At 31.9% G+C, this 20,507-nt stretch overlaps 1 protein-coding gene across 3 annotated transcripts in view; it reads left to right on the top strand.

Annotated features, from left to right (window-relative positions):
• Window positions 1-20,415, top strand: part of Nfxl1 (nuclear transcription factor, X-box binding like 1) — a 51,801-nt gene extending 31,386 nt beyond the window's left edge. For 2 of the 3 annotated variants that reach the window (XM_046457788.2, XM_046457710.1), the window contains exons 18-23: window positions 375-541; window positions 6,789-6,858; window positions 13,946-14,050; window positions 15,723-15,809; window positions 16,598-16,651; window positions 19,347-20,415. In XM_046457788.2, the coding sequence (XP_046313744.1) occupies window positions 375-541; window positions 6,789-6,858; window positions 13,946-14,050; window positions 15,723-15,809; window positions 16,598-16,651; window positions 19,347-19,520 (657 nt within the window). In that variant the 3' untranslated portion in view covers window positions 19,521-20,415. Of the gene's footprint in view, window positions 1-374; window positions 542-6,788; window positions 6,859-13,945; window positions 14,051-15,722; window positions 15,810-16,597; window positions 16,652-19,346 lie in introns of those variants that run through there. The other variant, XR_009228039.1, reaches the window with a different exon arrangement.
• The last annotated feature ends 92 nt before the right edge of the window (window positions 20,416-20,507 follow it).

The raw sequence follows: 20,507 nt of genomic DNA, 5'->3' as shown, positions 1-20,507 counted from the left end.
TCATTGATGATTGTGTTTTTGTGTGGGTGGGTGAATGAATTGGTAACATTTTATTCTAAATTTTTAGGAAGTAGTTTGCATTTTATTAGAGATACTTAATGTAGTTAATATTTTAAAGGTGATGTAGTTTGACTTAATAAGATTCATAGGCGTAAAAATCTATATGAATAATGGTCATATTGACAGTCTCACTATTCTTCATCTTGAATGTTTTTAAGGTGAATGAGAGCATGTGCTATTTTATTAACTATATTTCTAATGACTACTAAAAATATTTTTAAAATATTTTAATTAGATAGTTAACTTTTAAAATTTTAATATATAGAAATATTAGCTTCTGTTCTCAGGTGATAGATTTCCATGCAATTTTTCAGGCTGGCCCAGAATGCCTTCATTGTGAAGAAGGGTGTTCTAAATCACGGCCACCAGGTTGTCCTCATCTGTGTGTTTTGCCATGTCATCCAGGAGAATGCCCTCCTTGTGTTCAGATGCTTAGAATAAAATGTCACTGCAAGATCACAAGCCTATATGTGGAATGTCGGTAAGTGGACTAAAAGTATATTCTTGTTTTACTAAAGTTCGTTGAATGGCATATTTTTATAATTTAGAACATTTTCTTTCAAAAATGTTGTTCAGTTGTGTTCCTTAAATTCTGTAGGCCTAGATTTTTCAGTAGAGACCTGGAAGGAAGAAATACAGGTAACTTCACGTTTTAGATACCTTACTGTGAATTCAGCTGGGGAATTCTGCTTTATTCCATTTGGAGATTTTGTGTGAGATTTTGTTAGGAAAATTGTTGTATCACTGCTATTAAAAAATTAGAGAAACATTCCTATAACCGATTGTATATGTGTCAAACTACAGTTTTGTTTGATTTATTTATGTTTACTTAGGCATAATTTTTGAATTATATATTTAAAAAGTAGACCTTTGTTTATTACAAAGTTGTTATACAAATCATATCCTAGTTATAATAAATGCTATATTTTCCTTACTTAAAAAAACGGAAAATTTTCTTGCAGATTATGTGAAGGGAAAATGATCTAACATAATTTACCTTAGACTCTGACAGCTCTATTTTGTACCAGTCTGTAAAGTCATCTTTTTGTTAACATATTTTACTTAAGTTTAATTTGGGACTATAACTACTCCAGATTCTTTTTAGCATAATTACATTTTGAAAAATGCTGTTAACATTGTCTGAAATTTTTGTCATACTCTAAACTCATGCTCTGTTAAATTTTAAAAGCCAATTTTTACTTTTAAGTATTGAAATTATTTTGTTGAAATTTTAAAAATAAAGCATAATTCATGGTTTTAGAAATTTTATGGGGAGTTAAAAGTCAATTTTGCATTAAGGAGAGATACGGATGAAAAAAGATTGAACACGTAGTTTTAAAATCACATTCATTTTTTTTTTAATTGTATAGCTTTTTCCTCAAAACTTTTACTCACTGGTTTCAGCATCCATTAATGATTTATAGTATAAATTGGTTGTTAGTATGATAGTGCCAAATGTTGATTTTCTAGCTCCATCATCTCTTCTACATTTATTAATTGGAATTTTACTATAAGGAGTAGCTTTTCCTTTTTCCTCATTTATTAATAGCATCATGGGATAGTGTATTCTTATTACTATCATTTTGTGTTTAAATTACTGACCCTCAAATTTTCATGGGAGCACCTTTAAACTAGTCCCTATGTCCCTTTGCCATTACATCAGTTTTTAATACTTTCTTACTTTTGACAAAATAAAAATGTCTCTTTCATGGGGTTGATTTTGGAAAACTGTATTTTCTTTGGAAATTATCAGTTTCATCTTGGGTTTTCAAATTTATTTCTATAAAGGTTTTCAAAGAAATTGTATATGATTTAAAATTTTTTTTACCATTTTATAATTTTTTTCTTTTGTCATTCTTAATTTGAATATTTATGCTCTCATCCTGATTCTTGAGTGTTAGCTAGAATATATGTTTTGTTATTTTAAAAAAACCCAGTATTTGGGTACTGGGGATTGAACTGAAGGCCTTGCATAGACTAGGCAAGTGCTCTACTACTGAGCTACATCCTCAGCCCCCAGGATTTTATTAATTGATTGGATTGACTTCTTTTTTACCACTTTAATTTCTGTTTATATCATTAGTTTTTCCTTTTTTTTAAAAAAAAAAAAAAACTTTTCAATTAGGAATTTTATTTATTTTCATGCTTTAATTTTTACTTTGAACATGTTTAATGGGTGTTGATTCTCTGATCATTTTTTAATGTTTTCTATATACTTATGTTCTAATTCCATTATATTTGAAAGCCTTATATGTGGGTTCCTTTTTTTGTTCTACAGATTTGTCTTATACTAAAGGTGTGATATAAAAATCCTATATATTTAGTGTGTTTCTGTATCTTTTTGCAACTACTATAGTTTTTGCTTTATAAAAATGGTTGATCGGTTTTATGTTGCATAGAATTCTTAACTAATAGGGCTTTTAGGATTAAAAAGTATCCTTCTTTGTCACATTTAATATTTTTTGGCTTGTATTCTTTTTTGATCTTGGATTTGCAATCCCTTTTTTATTTAGATATGGCAAGATAAATCCTTTCACAGTTTTGAATATCTCTCTTACTTTTGGTAAGCTCTGTAATTACTTCATAATAAGTTTTGTTCCTGTGTTTATGTTATCTGGGTGAGGTATTTTCTTTGTTCTCATTTTAAAACTTATTTAGGAAGGATCATGTTTTGTCTTGTGGTTGGTTACTTTTGTACTTACCTGATTGCAGTGTCCTTAGATTCCTGTTTCTTCAGTCTTTTATTAACCGGTTTGCCAACTTTTATCATTGGTTTTTTATTTAGGAACTATATGACAACCAGTGAGATTATTCTACTTGCCTTTCTTCTTTTCCCTTATTCTCTTAGTTTTTAGTTACATTTTGATTTGATGTAGCATTTATATATTGTTACACCCTCATAACCACCTTTGTTTCTGTTTTAGATCTGTAATTTTATATTTTCAATTTTAACCATCAGGTTTTTTGCTTAAATTTCTCTAATCCTTTCTTGGTTGAATGATGTGCATTCAGAGGTAGATTTGTGGTATAGTATTTCTGAGTTCTTTCATATTTAAGATTGTTTCCTGTTGGATTGATAATTGATCGATATAATGTCCTTAGTTTATGTATTCTTTTCTTGAAAATATTGGTTTGTGTTGCTTTCTTTATATTTTTCTTTTGACAAGTTTAATGTCAGTTTCACTTTCCCTTTTAAGTTAGTTGAATTGATTTTTTTGCTTGGCATCCTTGGATTTAGTTTTTTCCATATTTCTTCTTTTTTATTGTCTTTAGTATTTAAGTTTTTACTAAGATATGACTCAGAATTAAAAGTTTTGTGTAGTTTTCTAGGGTATCATTTGGACCTTTTTGCTATTTAGATTCAGTACTTCTGTTTTTTTGGATTATAGTTTCAAATACTAGTTCTGTTCCATTCATTATTTTTTTCATCTTTAGAGATATCAATTGATTATATGTTGGATATTTTTCAGTTTTCCATTTCAACCACTCATTTCTTTGACACTTTGTCTCATTTTTGTTTTCATATACTGGGTTGGTTTTCCTTCTCACTTCAAGAATCCTTTTTAAATTTTTATTCAAATGTGTTTTTCTGTATTCTTTGCTGTCTACCTTATAGTTTATTTTTTTTCTGATATATTTTTATTTTTAAAAATTATTTTCCTGAATTCATTTAACCTTGGTTAATTTCTATTTTTTTTTTTTTCCTTTCCTATTTATGTTCTTAGGGTTTGATTTTTCTAGTTACTGTGTTATATGTCCCCAGGGCCACACTCAGATTTAATAATTCGCTTGGAGGACTCAGTACTCAGCTTATAGTCATTTTCACATTGTATATTATTACAGCAAAAGAATACAAAGCACAGTTAGCAAAGGGAAAAGGCACTTGGGGCAAAGTTCAGGAAAGACCAGGCTGAAGCTTCTAGCATCTCTTCCCAATATAGGCCTGCAAGGTTCACTCTTTTCTGCACAGGTAGTTTTCCATATTCTACAGTGCTTCTTTTGAGATTTAATTCAGTTTGGAATATTGTGTTTCAATTTCCTTTTTCTTTGAACTGATTGAATATCCTGTATTTGAAATATTTGGGACCAGAAGTGTTTCAGATTTTGGAGTTCTTTGGATTTTGGAATACTTACATAGACTTTACTGTTGGACATCCCTGATCCAGAAATCCAAAATGCTGCACTCGAATTTTCAGATTAGGAATATTGGTGGCGTACAAGGTGAAGTAGGAGAGATTTTTCATCAGCTGAAAAGTTTTGATTATCATTTTCTACTTATTTCTTATAGTATTTTTTTTCTTTTCTGTTTTTGGAGTACCGGGGATTGAACTCAGGGGTACTCAACCACTGAGCCACATTCCCAGCCCTATTTTATTTTTTATTTAGAGACAGGGTCTCACTGAGTTGCTTAGTGCCTTGCCATTGCTGAGGCTGGCTTTGAACTTGGAATCCTCCTGTCTCAGCCTCCTAAACTGCTAGGATACACCTGGCTCTTTTAGTAATTTTTTGTAGATATAAATTACATTTCTTCATTTTTATAGCTGAAGTTATCCTGGTCTTGGGTAAATTGATGACACTCTGTCAGTGTTGAGAAATACAACTTTTTAATGATTGACTTCTTAGTGTAGTATTGGGAGGAAGCATTATGTGTCCTTCTTTTGCTTTGTTTTTTGTTTGTTTGTTTTGCCTTAAAGGGTCCTAAATTTCCCCTCCTGCTCCTTTTCCTCTTCCTCTTGTAGTCTCCATAGAGGGCCTTTCACTTATAACTTCTTCTTCCCAGAGGACTGCTTTTCCAGGATCAGCTATTTGAATCTTGTGTGCTTTAAAAAAAAGACTATCCCTTCTGTCAGTGCTCTGATCTAGCAGGACTTACTCAGTATTTTCACTCTTGTTTGATTTTTAGCTCAGTCCCTTCTTCTCTTTTCTGCTATTTATCCTGAGTTCCCCTGTCTCTGAAGACTTGAAAGAGGGAACTTGAAATAACTGCTAGGAATTGGTATTTATTTTTCTACTTATAGGTAATTTGAGGTTTATAGGAACTTCTGTCTTCTAGTTATGCTGAACTTGTGGATTTGAGTGATTTTATTTGTTATTAATAAGCTATGTCGTTTTGAGGAAGGATGTATGATATCTTTGAGTTGATGTGATTTCCATTACCTCAGCTCTTGTTTCTGGAGAAAAGGAAAACAGAAATGCTTTCCTTTTCTTAAATATATATCAAATATGTGTTTTTATATAGATTATTTTTGTTCCAATAAATTTAACATGCTTTCAATTCAGTCAATTATTTCACAAGCTATTTTTCCTTTTAGTCCCTTCAGATTTGTCTAAATTTCTTCTTAGATATAAAAGATGTAAGCCTTGAAAAGCTGATTTATTTCTAATTATGGAACATAATTATACTAACTCTCTTTTTATGTATATATGTATATATATATATATATATACATATGTGTGTGTGTGTGTATGTGTATATATATATATATATATATATATATATTTAGTTGTAGATGGACACAGTACTTTTATTTTATTTATTTTTTTAATGTGGTGCTGAGGATTGAATCCAGTGCCTTACCTGTGCTAGGCAAGTGCTCTATTACTGAGCTACAATCCCAGCCCTAATTATATTAATTTAAAAAAATTTTTAAAAATTTAAAAATTTTTGTTCTTTAGTTGTAGATAGACAAATACCTTTATTTTGTTTATTTATTTATTCTTTTTATGTGGTGCTGAAGATCAAACCCAGGGCCCCACTTGTGCTAGGCAAGTCCTCTACCGCTGAGCCACAACCTCAGCCCTTATATTTACTTTTGAAGTGAATACCATACTTGTACGAATGGAAAATATGCAACAGCTTTTTACAGAATCAGCATAAATACTTTGTGCTATTTCCGTGAAGAAATTTGAGACATAATCTGAGAGTGGATTTATAGCTTATTTAATATAATAGTTTTAATTAACATTAGTCAGATTAAATTTTGGCAGTTTTGCCTAGCGAAGGGAATAGGAAAGACAGGAGAATAAAGGTAATAAGAGGAAAATGAAATATATACAATAGGGAGCTTTGGCTTTATTGGCTTAGTTATTGTTCATGGTGGTTCTATTCAGTTCTTTTAGAACAGTATTTCTTGATTTTATTTCTTGATGTTTGTGACTTTTTTTGAATAATACTGAGTCAAAAAAAATCACGGGAAAGTGTAGATTGATCTAAAATGAATTAATTTCTAACATTAATAGATAGCTTGCCCAGAAACAACTGAAAAAGTTTTCCCATTCAACTTATTGCATTTTTCACTGAATAGCCTAAATGATTCAATTTGAAGTAACATAAAATACTAGTTTTTAATTTTATTGTAGAAGCTTTAATGGAGAATTACAGTTATCATAATAATAACTGATCTATAGTGATCTATTATTATCTATAGGAAAAGATATAAGCAGGGACTGTTAAAGAGAAGGCAGGTGTGGGTGGGGATGGTGTTTTATGTGTGTTTTGTACTTGTTTCCTATAGTGATTGCCTTTCTGCATTTGATTTGTTGATAGTAGATAAAGGACTGATTAGTTTGAGTTATCAGAAGACAATTGTTACAGATAGATACATAATTAATATTTATTTAGAAAAAATAATTTTATGGATATATTTGAACTTGTGAATTAGTTTTAGAAAAATGCTATGAAACGGACTTTGGTTTGAATGTCATCAAAGTATTTGTCCTATTTTTAGAAAAATAACCACAGCTGATGTAAATGAAAAGAACCTCCTCAGTTGTTGCAAAAATCAGTGCCCTAAAGAGGTAAGCTGTAATAGGACCTTTTAAGTTGGGTTCCTTGGGTATTGTTTCTCTGGGATTTTCTTTTTCTTGTTTGGTTCAGGTCTTTTTTTAGTGGGTCTTTTGTGGACCCACTAAAAATGTACATGTTAAAGGAAATGTGAGTGATGTCTATAAAAATCTAACACATATGGTTAGAATAGATGCACGTGCTATTTGGAGATAAAATGAAGAATGACCCTTTGAAGTTTTTTTGTTTTTGTTTTTGTTTTTTTTAAAGAAAGCAGTTTTAAAGTAACTTTATGTAAAAAATATTGACCTAGTGTTTACCCCCCTAAAATGTGATTCATGCTTAAAGTATAAATGTAGAACTGTCTGAGTCTTGGGCAGTTAGACAGTAAATCCATAGTAGTTATTTTAAAAAGTATGTGTTTGTGTGTATTTGCATGTGTGTGTATGTGCATGTGTGTGTGCATGCATGTGCATCCCTGCACATGTGTGTGCTACTATAGGGGATAATGTGGGAGGATAGACCTTTATATCCATAGTATTTGAATATGCTGTCACAGAAGATATTGTGTTCTTTGGTGCTAGTACCATTCATATGGTTGAACCTTTACAGTTTATTACCAATTGGTATAAAGTATGTGTGTGTGTGTGTGTGTGTGTACATATATATAATCATATATGTACAATATGTGCAAATTATATAATAATTATATAAAGATTATAAAAAAGAAGCCATTTCTAGCAATAAATGATTATTTTAACAATTCTGTTATATAAGTGAAACTAGGTGCACGGGATATTTCAAACTTAATTTTTTGAATTTTCAAATTCTGAAAATTGCCTTTTGTTAAAATAAATTTTCTTCTGTCTCAGTTGAGATTATAATTTATAAGTAGCTTAGAATATTTTACTTTTAAGCATCATATTTTTAAAAAATCATCAAAAGTTGTTTGAAAAAGTTGTTCAGAGTAAAATGGTAAACACTGACCAGTGACTTGTCTTGGCAATAATTTCAAAACCCTCTAGCAAGTCCATGTCTAACTGACTGTTCTGAAAGGGAAGGTGCTCCTGTTTTTATTCTTGGGAATGATAGTGACAGTTATTTGATTTGAGTAAACATTTAAAAACATTTAAAAAGAGATACTTTTGACCTATTGATATACCAAGTAGTACCTCTTTCCTTTAAATTATTTGTTTGATGCACTTACGTAATTGTTTCTTTTTCTAATGTGGGGAAGAGATGACAATTAAGTCTTAAATATAATTGTTTGATTAAATCTTTAATTTTTATTAGCAGTATTTCCTTTTAACTCAAACTTTGGACCAATTTTGTGGATTTCTGTTTAAGAACTTGAAATTTGAACCTGAGAATTTTAAGGTTATCAAAAGAGAGACCATTTCAAACAACAAATGATTATTTTAACAATCCTGTCTGGTATATAAATGCAACTAGGTACATGGGATATTTCAAAGTTAATTTTCTTATTTTTTTTTTTTTTAAATCCTGAAATTCCCTGTTAAAATAAATTTTCTTCTGTCTCAATTCAGAGTCTAGGTAATAAGTAGCTGAGGTTATTTTACTTTTAATCTGACTCAGAACTTGGTATGGTTTTGTAAGTGGAAATGTGATCATTTAATTCAGGGGTTGCTATTTTGCAACTTAGCATTGCCTTAGTTCTGGTGATGCTGTTATGGCGTTGAGTAAGTATGTTTATTTAAAAATTTCTTATCTGCTTTCAAGATTTTGGATTCTAGGTCATTCTGGAGGCCCTGGTCTTGCCAGAATCTCCTTGGGTTTTCTTTTGTTTTGGTACTGGGGATTGATCCCAGGGGCACTTAACCACTGAGCCATATCCCCAGGCCTTTTTTAATATTTTATTTTGAGACAGGGTCTTGCTAAATTACATAGGGCTTTGTTGCTGAGGTTGGCTTTGATTTTGGGATTCTCCTGCCGTAGCCTCCTGAGCTACTTGGGTTACAGGTGTGTGCCACCATGCCCCCCTGGCTCCTTGGGCTTTCTTAAAAAATATACATATATTTTAGGAGCAATCCAAATGACTTTTATAATTGGGAATAATCAAGGAGTGCAAAGGTGCATTTATTTCATTGTGTCTAGCAGAAATCATTTTGGTTTATTACTCTTAAGTTGGTAAGGCTATAGCAGTGTTCTCAAACTTTAGTGTGCATTAGAATCACTTCAAGGGTTTCTTAAAATACAAATCACTGGGCCCTACCCCATACTTTTTGATTTTGTATATGTGGTGCCTAAGGTTTATGTTTCTATTAAGTTCTCAAGTATGGTGACACTCTTTAGTGTCACTCACTCTATAGAACACTTTGAGAACCACTGAGCTATAGAGTCAAGCTATAATTAGGATTAACAAAAAAGCATGTCACTTTGAATCAAGTAGATATCTTGTACTGAAAGAAAGTATAGGCTTCTTATAAATTCCAATATACTGATTAATTCCTGTTTATTTTCCTCTCTCTCCATACTGTAGATTTATTAAGGGCAAGTATGTTTGTATGTATATGTTTGTATCTAGTGCCTGATTCCCTGGCTCCCTGGTTGGTAAATACCCATGGAATGTGAATAAAATGTGGGAGTGGCATAGCATATTTCTTCTACTACTCTGCTTCCCTTATATGCATTGTGTGTGTTTTCTAGACTGTTAGGTTTGCATTTTATTGAAAAAATAAAGATGCCAATAAGAACTGTACCTGTAAACTATGCCCTGTAAGTGTATTTCTACACTTTGGAATATATAAAGAGAAACTAAATGAAAATTTGCAATTTTTTTTTACATGAAACATGGCTTGAATTATTTTGTTAAAGTTTTCTTAAAATTTTTTAATTGAAAAGCAATTATTATGTATAACATAATTTTGAAACATGTATACATTGTAGAGTAGGTAAATCTTGTGTATTTCTTCACATGTGTGCTTTTTTGTGGTAAAGTATACTTAAAATCTACTCTCAGCAGTTTTTAAGAATATAATACACTCCATTCACTATAGTCTCTATGTTGTATAATAGATCTCTTGAATTTATTCTGTCTAGATGAAATTTTGTGTACTTTGACCAACATCTTCCCAACAGCCACCCACTCCCACCTCTGCCTGCCACACCCTGCTATCCACTATTCTACTCTCTACTTCTGAGTTTGTTAGATTCTACGCAAACTGAAATCATGTGGTATTTCTACTTTCAAAACATTTTGAATTTGTTTTTATCATTCCCATGTACAATGTATTACTTTTTACTTGGACATATTATTTAATCTCTAACTCAAGTTGTTCATATATAAAATGGGGGCAGTAATTTCCAGTTAAGAGTGCTATGTTTGTGGTAATGAAATAACATGTAAAGGTCCTCTTGTATGGTAAGTATAATGAAATAATAACATTTTAAATTCCTAGTATATGTAGTAGCTAGAGACAATGGTATTTATCTACAAACAATATTGTTTTATAAACTTTTCATAATATTAGAAAAATTTCTCGTTATTAGGATTAAAATGGGACATTTTGATCTAAATCGTATTAGTTGTAGGTAAGCCATTTGATGTGGCTCATTAAAAGTGCTAGCATATGAGAGCAATGTGGAGAAGAAACCCATGCCATTTTGAATGGAAAGGGTAGATGGGATAGCTCATCTTTAATACTGTAATACTGAGGTTGGATATCTTAGAAAAACTTCTGCTGTGAAATCTGTGATGAAGATATAGTCATTATATATTATGCATTTTAATCAACTTTCTTTATAACTACTTTTCAATTTTTTTAGAATATAACAGCAGTTGAGATAACATATACTTTCATGTCTAACAAGGAAATTGTTATGTGATTAGAGCATTATAGTTATAAATAGTAGTTGCGTTCATTTTGATAAACTCATACATGTGTGGAATTTGATTTTTTAAAACAAAGAAATATCACATATATGTATAGTCTAACACATAGATAAGAAGTGAATACCATATAACTCCACCCAGGTCAAAAAAACAAAGCATTGCTGGCATCTCAGAAGTCTACCAGCATCTCTACTGTTCCCTCCTTCTGTATGTAACTATCATTTGCCTTTTGTAGTAATCATGCTTTTATTTAGTTTTTACTATCTGAGTGTTTATCTACAAATAGTATTTATTGTTTGCCTAATTTTGTATTTAAAATTTAAAAGTATACACTTTACTTATCTGTCATTTTGATTGCATGTAGCTGTAGTCCATTTATTCTGTCATGAATACACTATAGTTCTTCTATAGTGTATTCATGACTGAATACATTTAGGTTGTTTCTAGTTTGGGTTGTTATAAAAAATACTGCAGTGAACAACTTGCTTGTTCATCTGGGAACATGTGTATACAGATTTCTGTAGGTATGTAGTAGGTTAATTGCTTAGTTGCATGGAATGTATAATTTCAACTTCAATAAATAATGTCAAATCGACTTGCAAAATGTTTGTACCAATTTACAATCAGGTCATTTTCCCATTATGAAATCTATCAGAAAATTTTCCCACTCACAGTGTGTGAAAGTTCCTGTTTTAACATCATTGACAATACTTAGTATTGGCAAACGTTTTTATTTTTGCCTTTTTTTTTTTTTGCATCTCCTTGTGATTTTAATTTACTTTTCCCTGTTTACAGATGAGTTGAATGGCTTCTTAGGATTTTTGACATTACTTTTGCCTGTGGTTATATGTTGGGTTTCAGCATGGTGTACTTCTCGATGAGTTTCAGTTCTCCTAGTTGAAAACTACAAAACTGATTCTAACTTTATTCTAACTTATGGCAAAAAGATGTATTTAGTGGATATTGAACACAGTTTACAGATTGTAAAGAAAATAATGTGTAGCCAAACTTTTGAAAGGGCAGGAGAAACTCAGGTGCTCATGTTGGACCCAAGGTCTCTCCTTGGAACAGGCAGCCACAAAGAGGGAACTAGAGAATAGGTAGCATTACCATGGCTGTGACTCCTGGGAGATTCGTGGTGAACCAGGCAGGCATTTCAGTTTATATAGCAGCACTAAACATCGAAAGGTGAGGAGATTCATGCAGTAGTAATTAGATGAGGTAGCAGAATCAATTGAAAAATCTAGAGAAAAGAGATATATATTTTGAAAGTAGGAGACCCAGCCAGAGAAAAGAGAGACTTTTAAGACGTCAGTGAAATTGTGAAGAGGCAGAATTATATAAATCAAAACTAATAACACTTTTTCACTAATTTCAAAAAACTGCCAATGCATTGGAGGACTAAAATACTGATCAGTGAAGCCATTATTCTGTTTCTTTATTGGCTTTACATATTTCCTTATTCACTTTCTTCTTAGAATTATTGATTTCAAATTGAAGCAGAATAGATACTCTCGGAGGTGACTGATAAAATTCTCTCAGACATTAAGAAAAGATTAAGAAATTATCTCTATATCTTATTTATTTTGAGGGGAAGAGAAGACAGATGAGCCAGTGCTGTCTGTCTTCTTTATAAAGTCAGGCTAGAGGCACTGCAGGAGTGAAGGTGAGAATAAAGGAATACAAAGACCTGAAATCTCTATGAGGCGAGTATTTGATATATGAGTAAATACTGAACTTATTAAGGGCCTGGAATTATCTGAAGGGAACAACAGAACCAAAGTACTTCAGCAGTGTCCAGTGTAAAACTGACGCTGGCAGTAACCTTCCCTATGGTAGGATTAGTGGAAGTCACAATGTGAGTGATCCAAGCTTAGTTTTAGAGTTGAATGACTTGGCTAAAAATGAAAAAGCAAACAAGCCTAGTTGTATGCTAGAGAGAGGCTAAAGACAGGAGGAGAATTCAGAATTTCGTAAAGTAAATGGAGTCAGTAGTTTGAAAGGTCAATCTGGTGAATCATAGAGAATCAGAAATGGAGAATTTAAATGTTTGTTGAGGTGTCTACTGTTTAAAAGATGTCTTTGTTAGGGATTTTGAGATGAGGGACATGAAGAAATATAAGATCATTGCCCTCAACTAACTTATAATAGCTAACTATTTTGAACACATTTAAACCTCACAACAGCTTTATAAAGTGTTATCACTTGTTGCAGTGAAACGGAGCATGTGAAACAGAAAAGTGAGGTGACTTGCCTTAAGTCCCATGGTTAGTAAACAGGGAATCTAAATCAGTTCCAGGTAGTCTGGTTTTGGATTTTAATCCCTAACCAAGAGCATATTTGTATACTTATTTTCTGGTTGGAGAAACAGAAATATTTGAAGTGCCTAACAATTTGTTTTTTTAGCTATAGTTCAAGACAGTACAGCAGTACCACAACAATTTAGAAATAGATGTTTTAAATTACTCCTATTATATATTTATAGACAAACTCATATTAGGCTTTTATAGTATATAAGCTGTGTCTGGAAGTGTGGATAATATTTGAATAAATAGGGAAAGAATGTTTCATCTGAAAGCTTGACTGGGATAATAAGATAGGAAATAATTAAAAACCAGAGATACAAATGTCATGGTGATTACTGAGTTGTTTGGACTGCCTGAATCATGGGTATTAGTAAATAGTGTCAAAGAATATGTTTTGGAGTAAAGGGCTAATCAGTTACAACACAGTACAGTGGCTTAAGGACAAAAAAAGTTTCCTTTCTCATATCACAATGCAGGGAGGGTAGGAATGTGTCCCATGTATTCATCCAGGGATCCAAGTTAGCTGGGCACCTCACCTGTCTTTGACATAGTTTCCATTATTGCTCAAGATTTCACTTACAGCACATGGGGAAGGGAAGAACATGGAAGTACTCTTTTGAAATGCTTTAAGGCAAAAATCACTTTTATTGCTTTATATTCAGTTTCCTAAAACCTAGTTACATAACTATAACTAGCTGCAGTTTGGCAGTGAGATAATTGAGATAATCTTGGCGTGGAGTTGGGAAGAATGTTTAAAATTTCTATATAATTAAAATAATGTACCAAAAAGAAAAAAATTGAAAAATTAGCTCATTCATTAATCAGCATTAATTGGTCCCTATGTGTGATGGGCTCATCCTTAAAATAATTGCTTGGTGTGGGAAAGGGTACAATATGACCAAAATGTAAATATGTAATTGCTTTATTTTGGTTGTATTTTAGCTTCCCTGTGGACATAGATGTAAAGAGATGTGTCATCCTGGTGAATGTCCCTTTAATTGCAACCAGAAGGTAAAACTCAGATGTCCTTGTAAAAGAATAAAAAAGGTATGTATTTTAAGTGTATAAAATACTTTTCTGTGTAAGTTGTTCTTGTTTGATTTGATTTTGTCTATTTGACTTGGTAGTTTGACTTTATTTTATTTTTTGTATTCTAATTTTAAAGAATATTTTTATTATAATTAAAATGAGTCTTTTGTTCAATTTAATAATAAAAGAAAGACAGTTTTATGTTGGAATCAAGCTCAGTGCCCTTTTTATGGATAGAGCCATTGAACTCTAGATTTAAGGTCTTTGAACAAGCAATGCAGTGTGATAAAATGGGTGTCATGGTTTAAGAAATGGCCTGGAATTAGGCTTTGTTCTGATTTATGAATCTGTCATAAGTATTGTGCTTTGAAAGTGTTTTCTTAAAAAGACCTCATGTGCACAACCTTATAAATGAAATAATACTTAAACTGGGAAATAATTTATTTTAAGATAAAATAATTGTAACAGGAATAAACAGGTGAAAACCAATGATTGAAAGGCCCAGTGGAAGCCAACTGTATACTATTCAGTAAAATTTATAAAGGGAAAGAGTTTTATTCAGATCTTGTTTTTCTTGACTTCCCTGTTGGCAGTATAGACTCTTAAAACTTTCTTCTATCTTGACCTCAATTTACCATATCTCAGACACAGCCAGTAACTCCTTTTTTTCTTCATATTCCTATGATCTTTCCCAAAGGTTAAGTGCTATTTTTCTCTTTACATTCACTCTTTTGTTCATCCATGCAGCAGGTATTTATTGAGGATCTTTTATAGGGCCTTTGCTTTTCATTTATTTCCATAGCTCCAAGTATATTTTTCTGTGATGGGTAAATTCTACATTTAAATTTGTAGGCCTGATATTTCAAGTTGCTACCTGGTGTTTACTTAATAATTGATTCTAAATTCTTAATATGATAACTTAAGAGGAAACATGAAAATTTAAATATAAGTATTCAAGCCCCACTTATAATCTGAGATGTCTCTTCAGTTTTCTGTGAGATATTTTGTTTCATCCAAGTACAGTTTGCTACCTATAGTACTTATGCAATGAAGTGTAATCATAAGCTTTAGAAGAGTTTCATTCTAAACTTTTTAAAAAAAGCATTAACAGTTGAGAGAAACATCTTTAGACTTACACTGAGATGATAGGCACTAGTTATATGTGGGCTATTTAAATGAGTATTTTAGTGAATTAACAGGAAAGAGTATTCACATTTGGTTCCTGAGGTAGTCTAATCATATTTTGTTTTAAATGCTTACTTGTCATATGTGGTTAAGGCTACTCTACTGAATAGTGCACATTTAGATGATTTCCATTATCCCAGAAAGCTCTGTTGGATAGCACTGTTTGAGAACATTTATTCCCTGGAAGAATAACAAGAAGCAATAAAGAAAAGTAAAGAACAAAAATAAATTAGAGTGAAATTGATTGTGGCACTTAGTAAATAATTATTAAGTGGATTATTTTAATTTTATGGTGTTTCACTCTTCTAATGAAAAGAAGCAAATGGGAGTAATCACTATTGGAACAAAGATATCCAAACTTCTAACTACATCATTAAACATTAATGAACTTGACTACTAAATATTTATAACCTTAAGCTGTTGGATAAATTTTATGTTTTTATAGCATACAGTTGTGAATTTAAAGGAAAGATTATTTAAACTTTGAAGTTTGCATTATTTGTAGGAATTGCCATGCAGTAAAGTACGTGAAAATCAGGTTTCAGTAGAATGTGATGCAACATGCAAAGAAATGAAGCGGAAAGCATCTGAGGTAATATCTTGTTAAATACAATTTTTTTATGTGCTAGTGGCCTTTCTTTACTTATTTTGTACATTTATTTGTGTTCTTAATAAAAAGAATTTGAAATCTTATATTTTTGCTTTTGTTATAAAAGCCCAGTTTTATAAGGTTATTTTGAATCCAAGGTGTGCTTTTTACTGCCTGATGTGTACCTGAGCTTTCCGTAGTTAGTATATTTGCTCTGGGTCATGGTCATTTGTTTTAATGTTAGCCTATGCCTCCTGAATATTAGGTTAACAAAATAAAAGAATAAGATTTTGGGATTCTGTGCTGTTTGCGGTGTCACCAATATTACTGGTGTGTCGCCCCCCCCCCCCCCCCCGTGAACTCGGTCAATTAATAAATTCTTGATTTTGTTTGAAACTAAAGGATTTCCTTCCAGTTAGGGCATTTGAAATAAATGGCCAATTTCAACTTAAGGAAAATGTGAAACTTAATTATTGGTTCAAAATTCTTAATATGATAACTTAACAGGAAATATGAAAATTTAAAAGCATTTTACTGTATAGTGTTTTAATGCTTTGAAGTGTATCTAACATCTACTATAATAAGTTAAGGAATAACACTTCATCTACTAGCAGCCTCAATCTGCTAGATGGTACCTTAGTAAAACTTCTCAATTTGACATATAAGTGATTTCTAATTTGAGGCTCCCAAAAGCCTCTGTGGATTTTTAGAGCCTGAATGAGGAAATGTTATAATTTTATATAAAATTTGGTAGTTAAATTGTTAATTTACTTTTTAATATATCTAAACAGATAAAAGAAGCAGAAGCCAAAGCTGTTCTTGAAGAGGAAAAACGAAGACAACAGGTAATCAAACAAAATAACCAGATTTGTGTCTCTTGGCATCATAATTTTTTGTGCAAGCACAAGGTAAATGCCAGGTATAAAGTGGGGGCTGTAGACAACTCTGTTCTTTTTCGGGGGGATTACTGGGGATTGAACCCAGGGGCGCTTAACCACTTAGTGAACATCTCTAGCCCTTTTTTATATTTTATTAGAGACAGGGTCTCACTAAGTTGCTAAATTGCTGAGGCTGGCTTTGAACTCACAATCCTCCTGCCTTAGCCTCCAGAGTTGCTGGGATTACAGGTTTGTGCCACTGTGCTCAACTAGACAACTGTAGTCTGAACTGAAAATAACATGGTTGCTACAAAACAAAACTGAGTCGTCTACTTAAGCTTTACTTCAGGTAAATTGAGAAGCCATGGGATCTCACAAACTCCCAAATATTTCATGTTTTCCCAGTTTACATCATTGCCAAGCCAATGTCATTCATTTTCCAACCATAAGAGTTTTGACTCTTTTTTTGTTGGGGAAGTAGAAGAAAGGGTGTCATGTCATCATTGTAACTACAGTGGAGCCCATGCCTTCACTCACCTAAAAGTTTTTGAGTTCCTTTTTACTGAGTTGCAAATAAGTGCTGTTAGTAATCAACAGATTTTTAAAAATAATTTATTCCCTATTTTTCCATTAGATCCTTAAATGCAGAACTATTATCTCTTCTTTGTAATTATCTAGATAATAAGTACATTCCTGATACACCATTAATCCTGTATTGATAATGTACTTCAAAACACATTAATTTTTGAACAGTGAGGTGTAATTACTTGTCAGTTTGCACCTTGAAATGCTTTTTTTTTTTTTTTTTAATTTTTTATTGTGGGTTGTTCAAAACATTACAAATTTCTTGACATATCATATTCCACACTTTGATTCAAGTGGGTTATGAACTCCCACCTTCACCCCATACACAGATTGCAGAATCACATCAGTTACACATCCATTGATTTACAAATTGCCATACTAGTGTCTGTTGTGCTCCGCTGCCTTTCCCATCCTCCACCCTCCCCCCTCCCCACCTCTCCCCTCCCCACCTCTCCCCTCCCCTCCCCTCCTCTCTCTCTACCTCCTCCACTGTATAACCCTGAGGGTCTCCTTCCATTACCATGCAATTTCCCTTCTCTTTCCCTTTCCCTCCCACCTCTCATCCCTGTTAAATGTTAATCTTCTTCTCCTGCTCCTCATCCCTTGAAATGCTTTATTCAGCTAAACTGCCACCTTCATAAATGAGGGGATTAGAACCTGCATGACTTAGAGGAGGACTTTAGAAACAGTTCTTGTGGTAGATAAAGATTGGCTAGGATGATCTCTGTTATTTTATCATTCTTTAAAGTTGATTTGCCTAGTATCCTCTAAATAAGTTATCAGAGCTAATACAATGAAACACAGGTTGGCTGGAATCCTAGAAGATTAAATTATTAAGAGTAGGTTAGGAGCCAGATACAGTGGCGCATGCTCATAACCCTAGCAGCTGAGGAGGCTGAGGCAGGAGGATCTCAAGTTCAAAGCCAGCCTCAGCAAAAACAAGGTACTAAGCAATTCAGTGAGACCCTGTCTCTAAATAAAATACAGTGTAGGGCTGGGGATGTGGCTCAGTGGTGGAGTGCCCCTGAGTTCAGTCTTCAGTACTAAATTAAAAAAAAAAAAATAGGTTAGGGTATTTCTTCCTTTATCTAGTTTTTATGAACAAATATGGATGAAAATCTTAAATGTATTCACCATTTACTGACTCTTTGGGTTATCATTTATTTAGTTGTCATTTATTTTACTGTGGCATTGTTTTTTTCTATATATCAAAAACAAATACGGAATATTTTATTTTGGGCTCATTGAAGAATGCCACTTTATATTAAATAAGTATATTATTGGGTTCTTCAGGTGTGTTTTTTGGCCACAGTAATGGGTTAACTGAAGTTTTGATTTCCTTCTGTTAAATAAACATTTAGATCCTTGCATGAATATTACATATATATTTAATATCTATCATATTTTAGTGAACAAGGGCTATAATGTGTCATGATATAGTAACACGTATAGAAGTTTAGCAAGTATTTAGCAGTAGAATGAAAATCCATAACTGATAACAACTGTATTCCAGTTATTTGAACCAGTTTTTAATTCTTTCTGAAACAGACATTTTGTATTAAAGGATGAAGCCTTTTTGTTTCCTTAAAGAGTTTTTAATGTATTTTAAAAAAAATGTATTTGATAAAGAAGAATTTCCATTCTGGCAACTTTGTCTTTACTCACTTGAATTTCTTTATGTGAGTCACTAATATTTATTACTTGCATTGTAAGAAAACTAAAATTGTAGGTATCTTTATTCTCACTGGTCATCTCTTAGCACTTGCTAGAAGGTGGCGTTGAAGCATAAAAATGATGTCTGTATTTTGATTTAATCAGAAATTTTAATACTTAGCATCATAAAGTCAGGCCTAGAGTCTGAAATAATCTCTTCTATTACTATCCAGTTCCCTTTCTGCTTATTTAAACTTTATTTGTTAAATATAATCATTAGTGGAGAGAGGTGTTCCTTTTTTTTAAAAAATCAAATTAATGTATTTGTTTTATACCATTTCGATTAAAACTTCCCAAATAGATTTATTTTCATTCAAATCAACATATTCATAGAATTTAATAAAATGAAACTGTTTTGATTTAGGCTGAACTGGAGGCTTTTGAGAACAGACTGAAGGGTCGTCGGAAGAAGAACAGGAAAAGAGATGAAGTGGCAGTTGAACTATCACTTTGGCAAAAATATAAATATTACCTCCTTCCAGTGTGTGGAGTTACAGTCGTGTTATTTGCATGGTACATTGCCCATGATGTGGATTAAAAAATTTTTTATCTTTTAATATACCTCAGATTGGAGTTAGATCAGTTGTTAAATTTGGACTATTAGAAAATGTATATTGTGGGCCATGGTATATATTCACATTCATCTCTGTATACTCCTCTAGATATTGTAAGAAAGTCAGAATGTTAAGCTTTATCTTCATTAGTATATTAGAAAGGGCAGTATAACACTGTCTAAAAGCATGATTGAAATTGTATATTGCATAAGGCTTAGTTAGTGGTAAGAGTTACATGTTGATATTCATTGCGCTTTCTTGTATTTAGTTGTTTTAATATTTCAAACGAACTATTTTTTTTTTTTTTGGTAAATTCGGGTGAAACAGCCATATATACAATAAAAGGACCATTTCTCCATGTTTTGTTTTCATATTGGCTACTTTTCTTGATCATGTGACTTTGTACCTTTTAAAAAAGGTGATACTCTACAACAACTCTTGTAATGTGAAGCTTTATAATTAGATTTCAGAAGTTAAGTTTGTGAGGAATTTTTATCCATTGTTAAAGTGAAATTTATTTGTTTCAACAAATGACGGACTAGGTTCCTCCCATGGCTGTTTCTTGTGCAAGAAGCTTTTAACTAAAGTTTGCATGTTTTATGAAACTTGTATGTCTCTTTTTAAGATAGTAATAAAAGGAAAACTAATATTTATGAGCAATATGTGCTGAGCACAGGGGTTATAAGTTTTACATACTTGATTCTTATTTCTCTTTACCACAGTCCTAAATAGATTACAGCTAGAAATAATCAGTTCTTATGAAAACAAACTGGTGGAGAAGTATCATCAAGCCAAATCTATTTGAATTGTAAGTCATTTTAAATAGTTTTGCTATTTAATTTTTGTATGATTGTTTTCATTAAAATTTTTCAAACCAAATTTGTAATTTAGAATATTATTATTATTTAAAATATTTAGGAGTCAATACTTTTCATACATTAGTACCAATGTATAAAAACCCTTAACATTGA

This window comes from Marmota monax, unplaced genomic scaffold, assembly GCF_021218885.2.
Source record: "Marmota monax isolate L192 unplaced genomic scaffold, Marmota_monax_Labrador192_F-V1.1 WCK01_AAM20220418_F8-fsc00025, whole genome shotgun sequence".
NCBI lineage: Eukaryota > Metazoa > Chordata > Mammalia > Rodentia > Sciuridae > Marmota > Marmota monax.
This window is presented reverse-complemented; position numbering and strand designations above follow the sequence as displayed.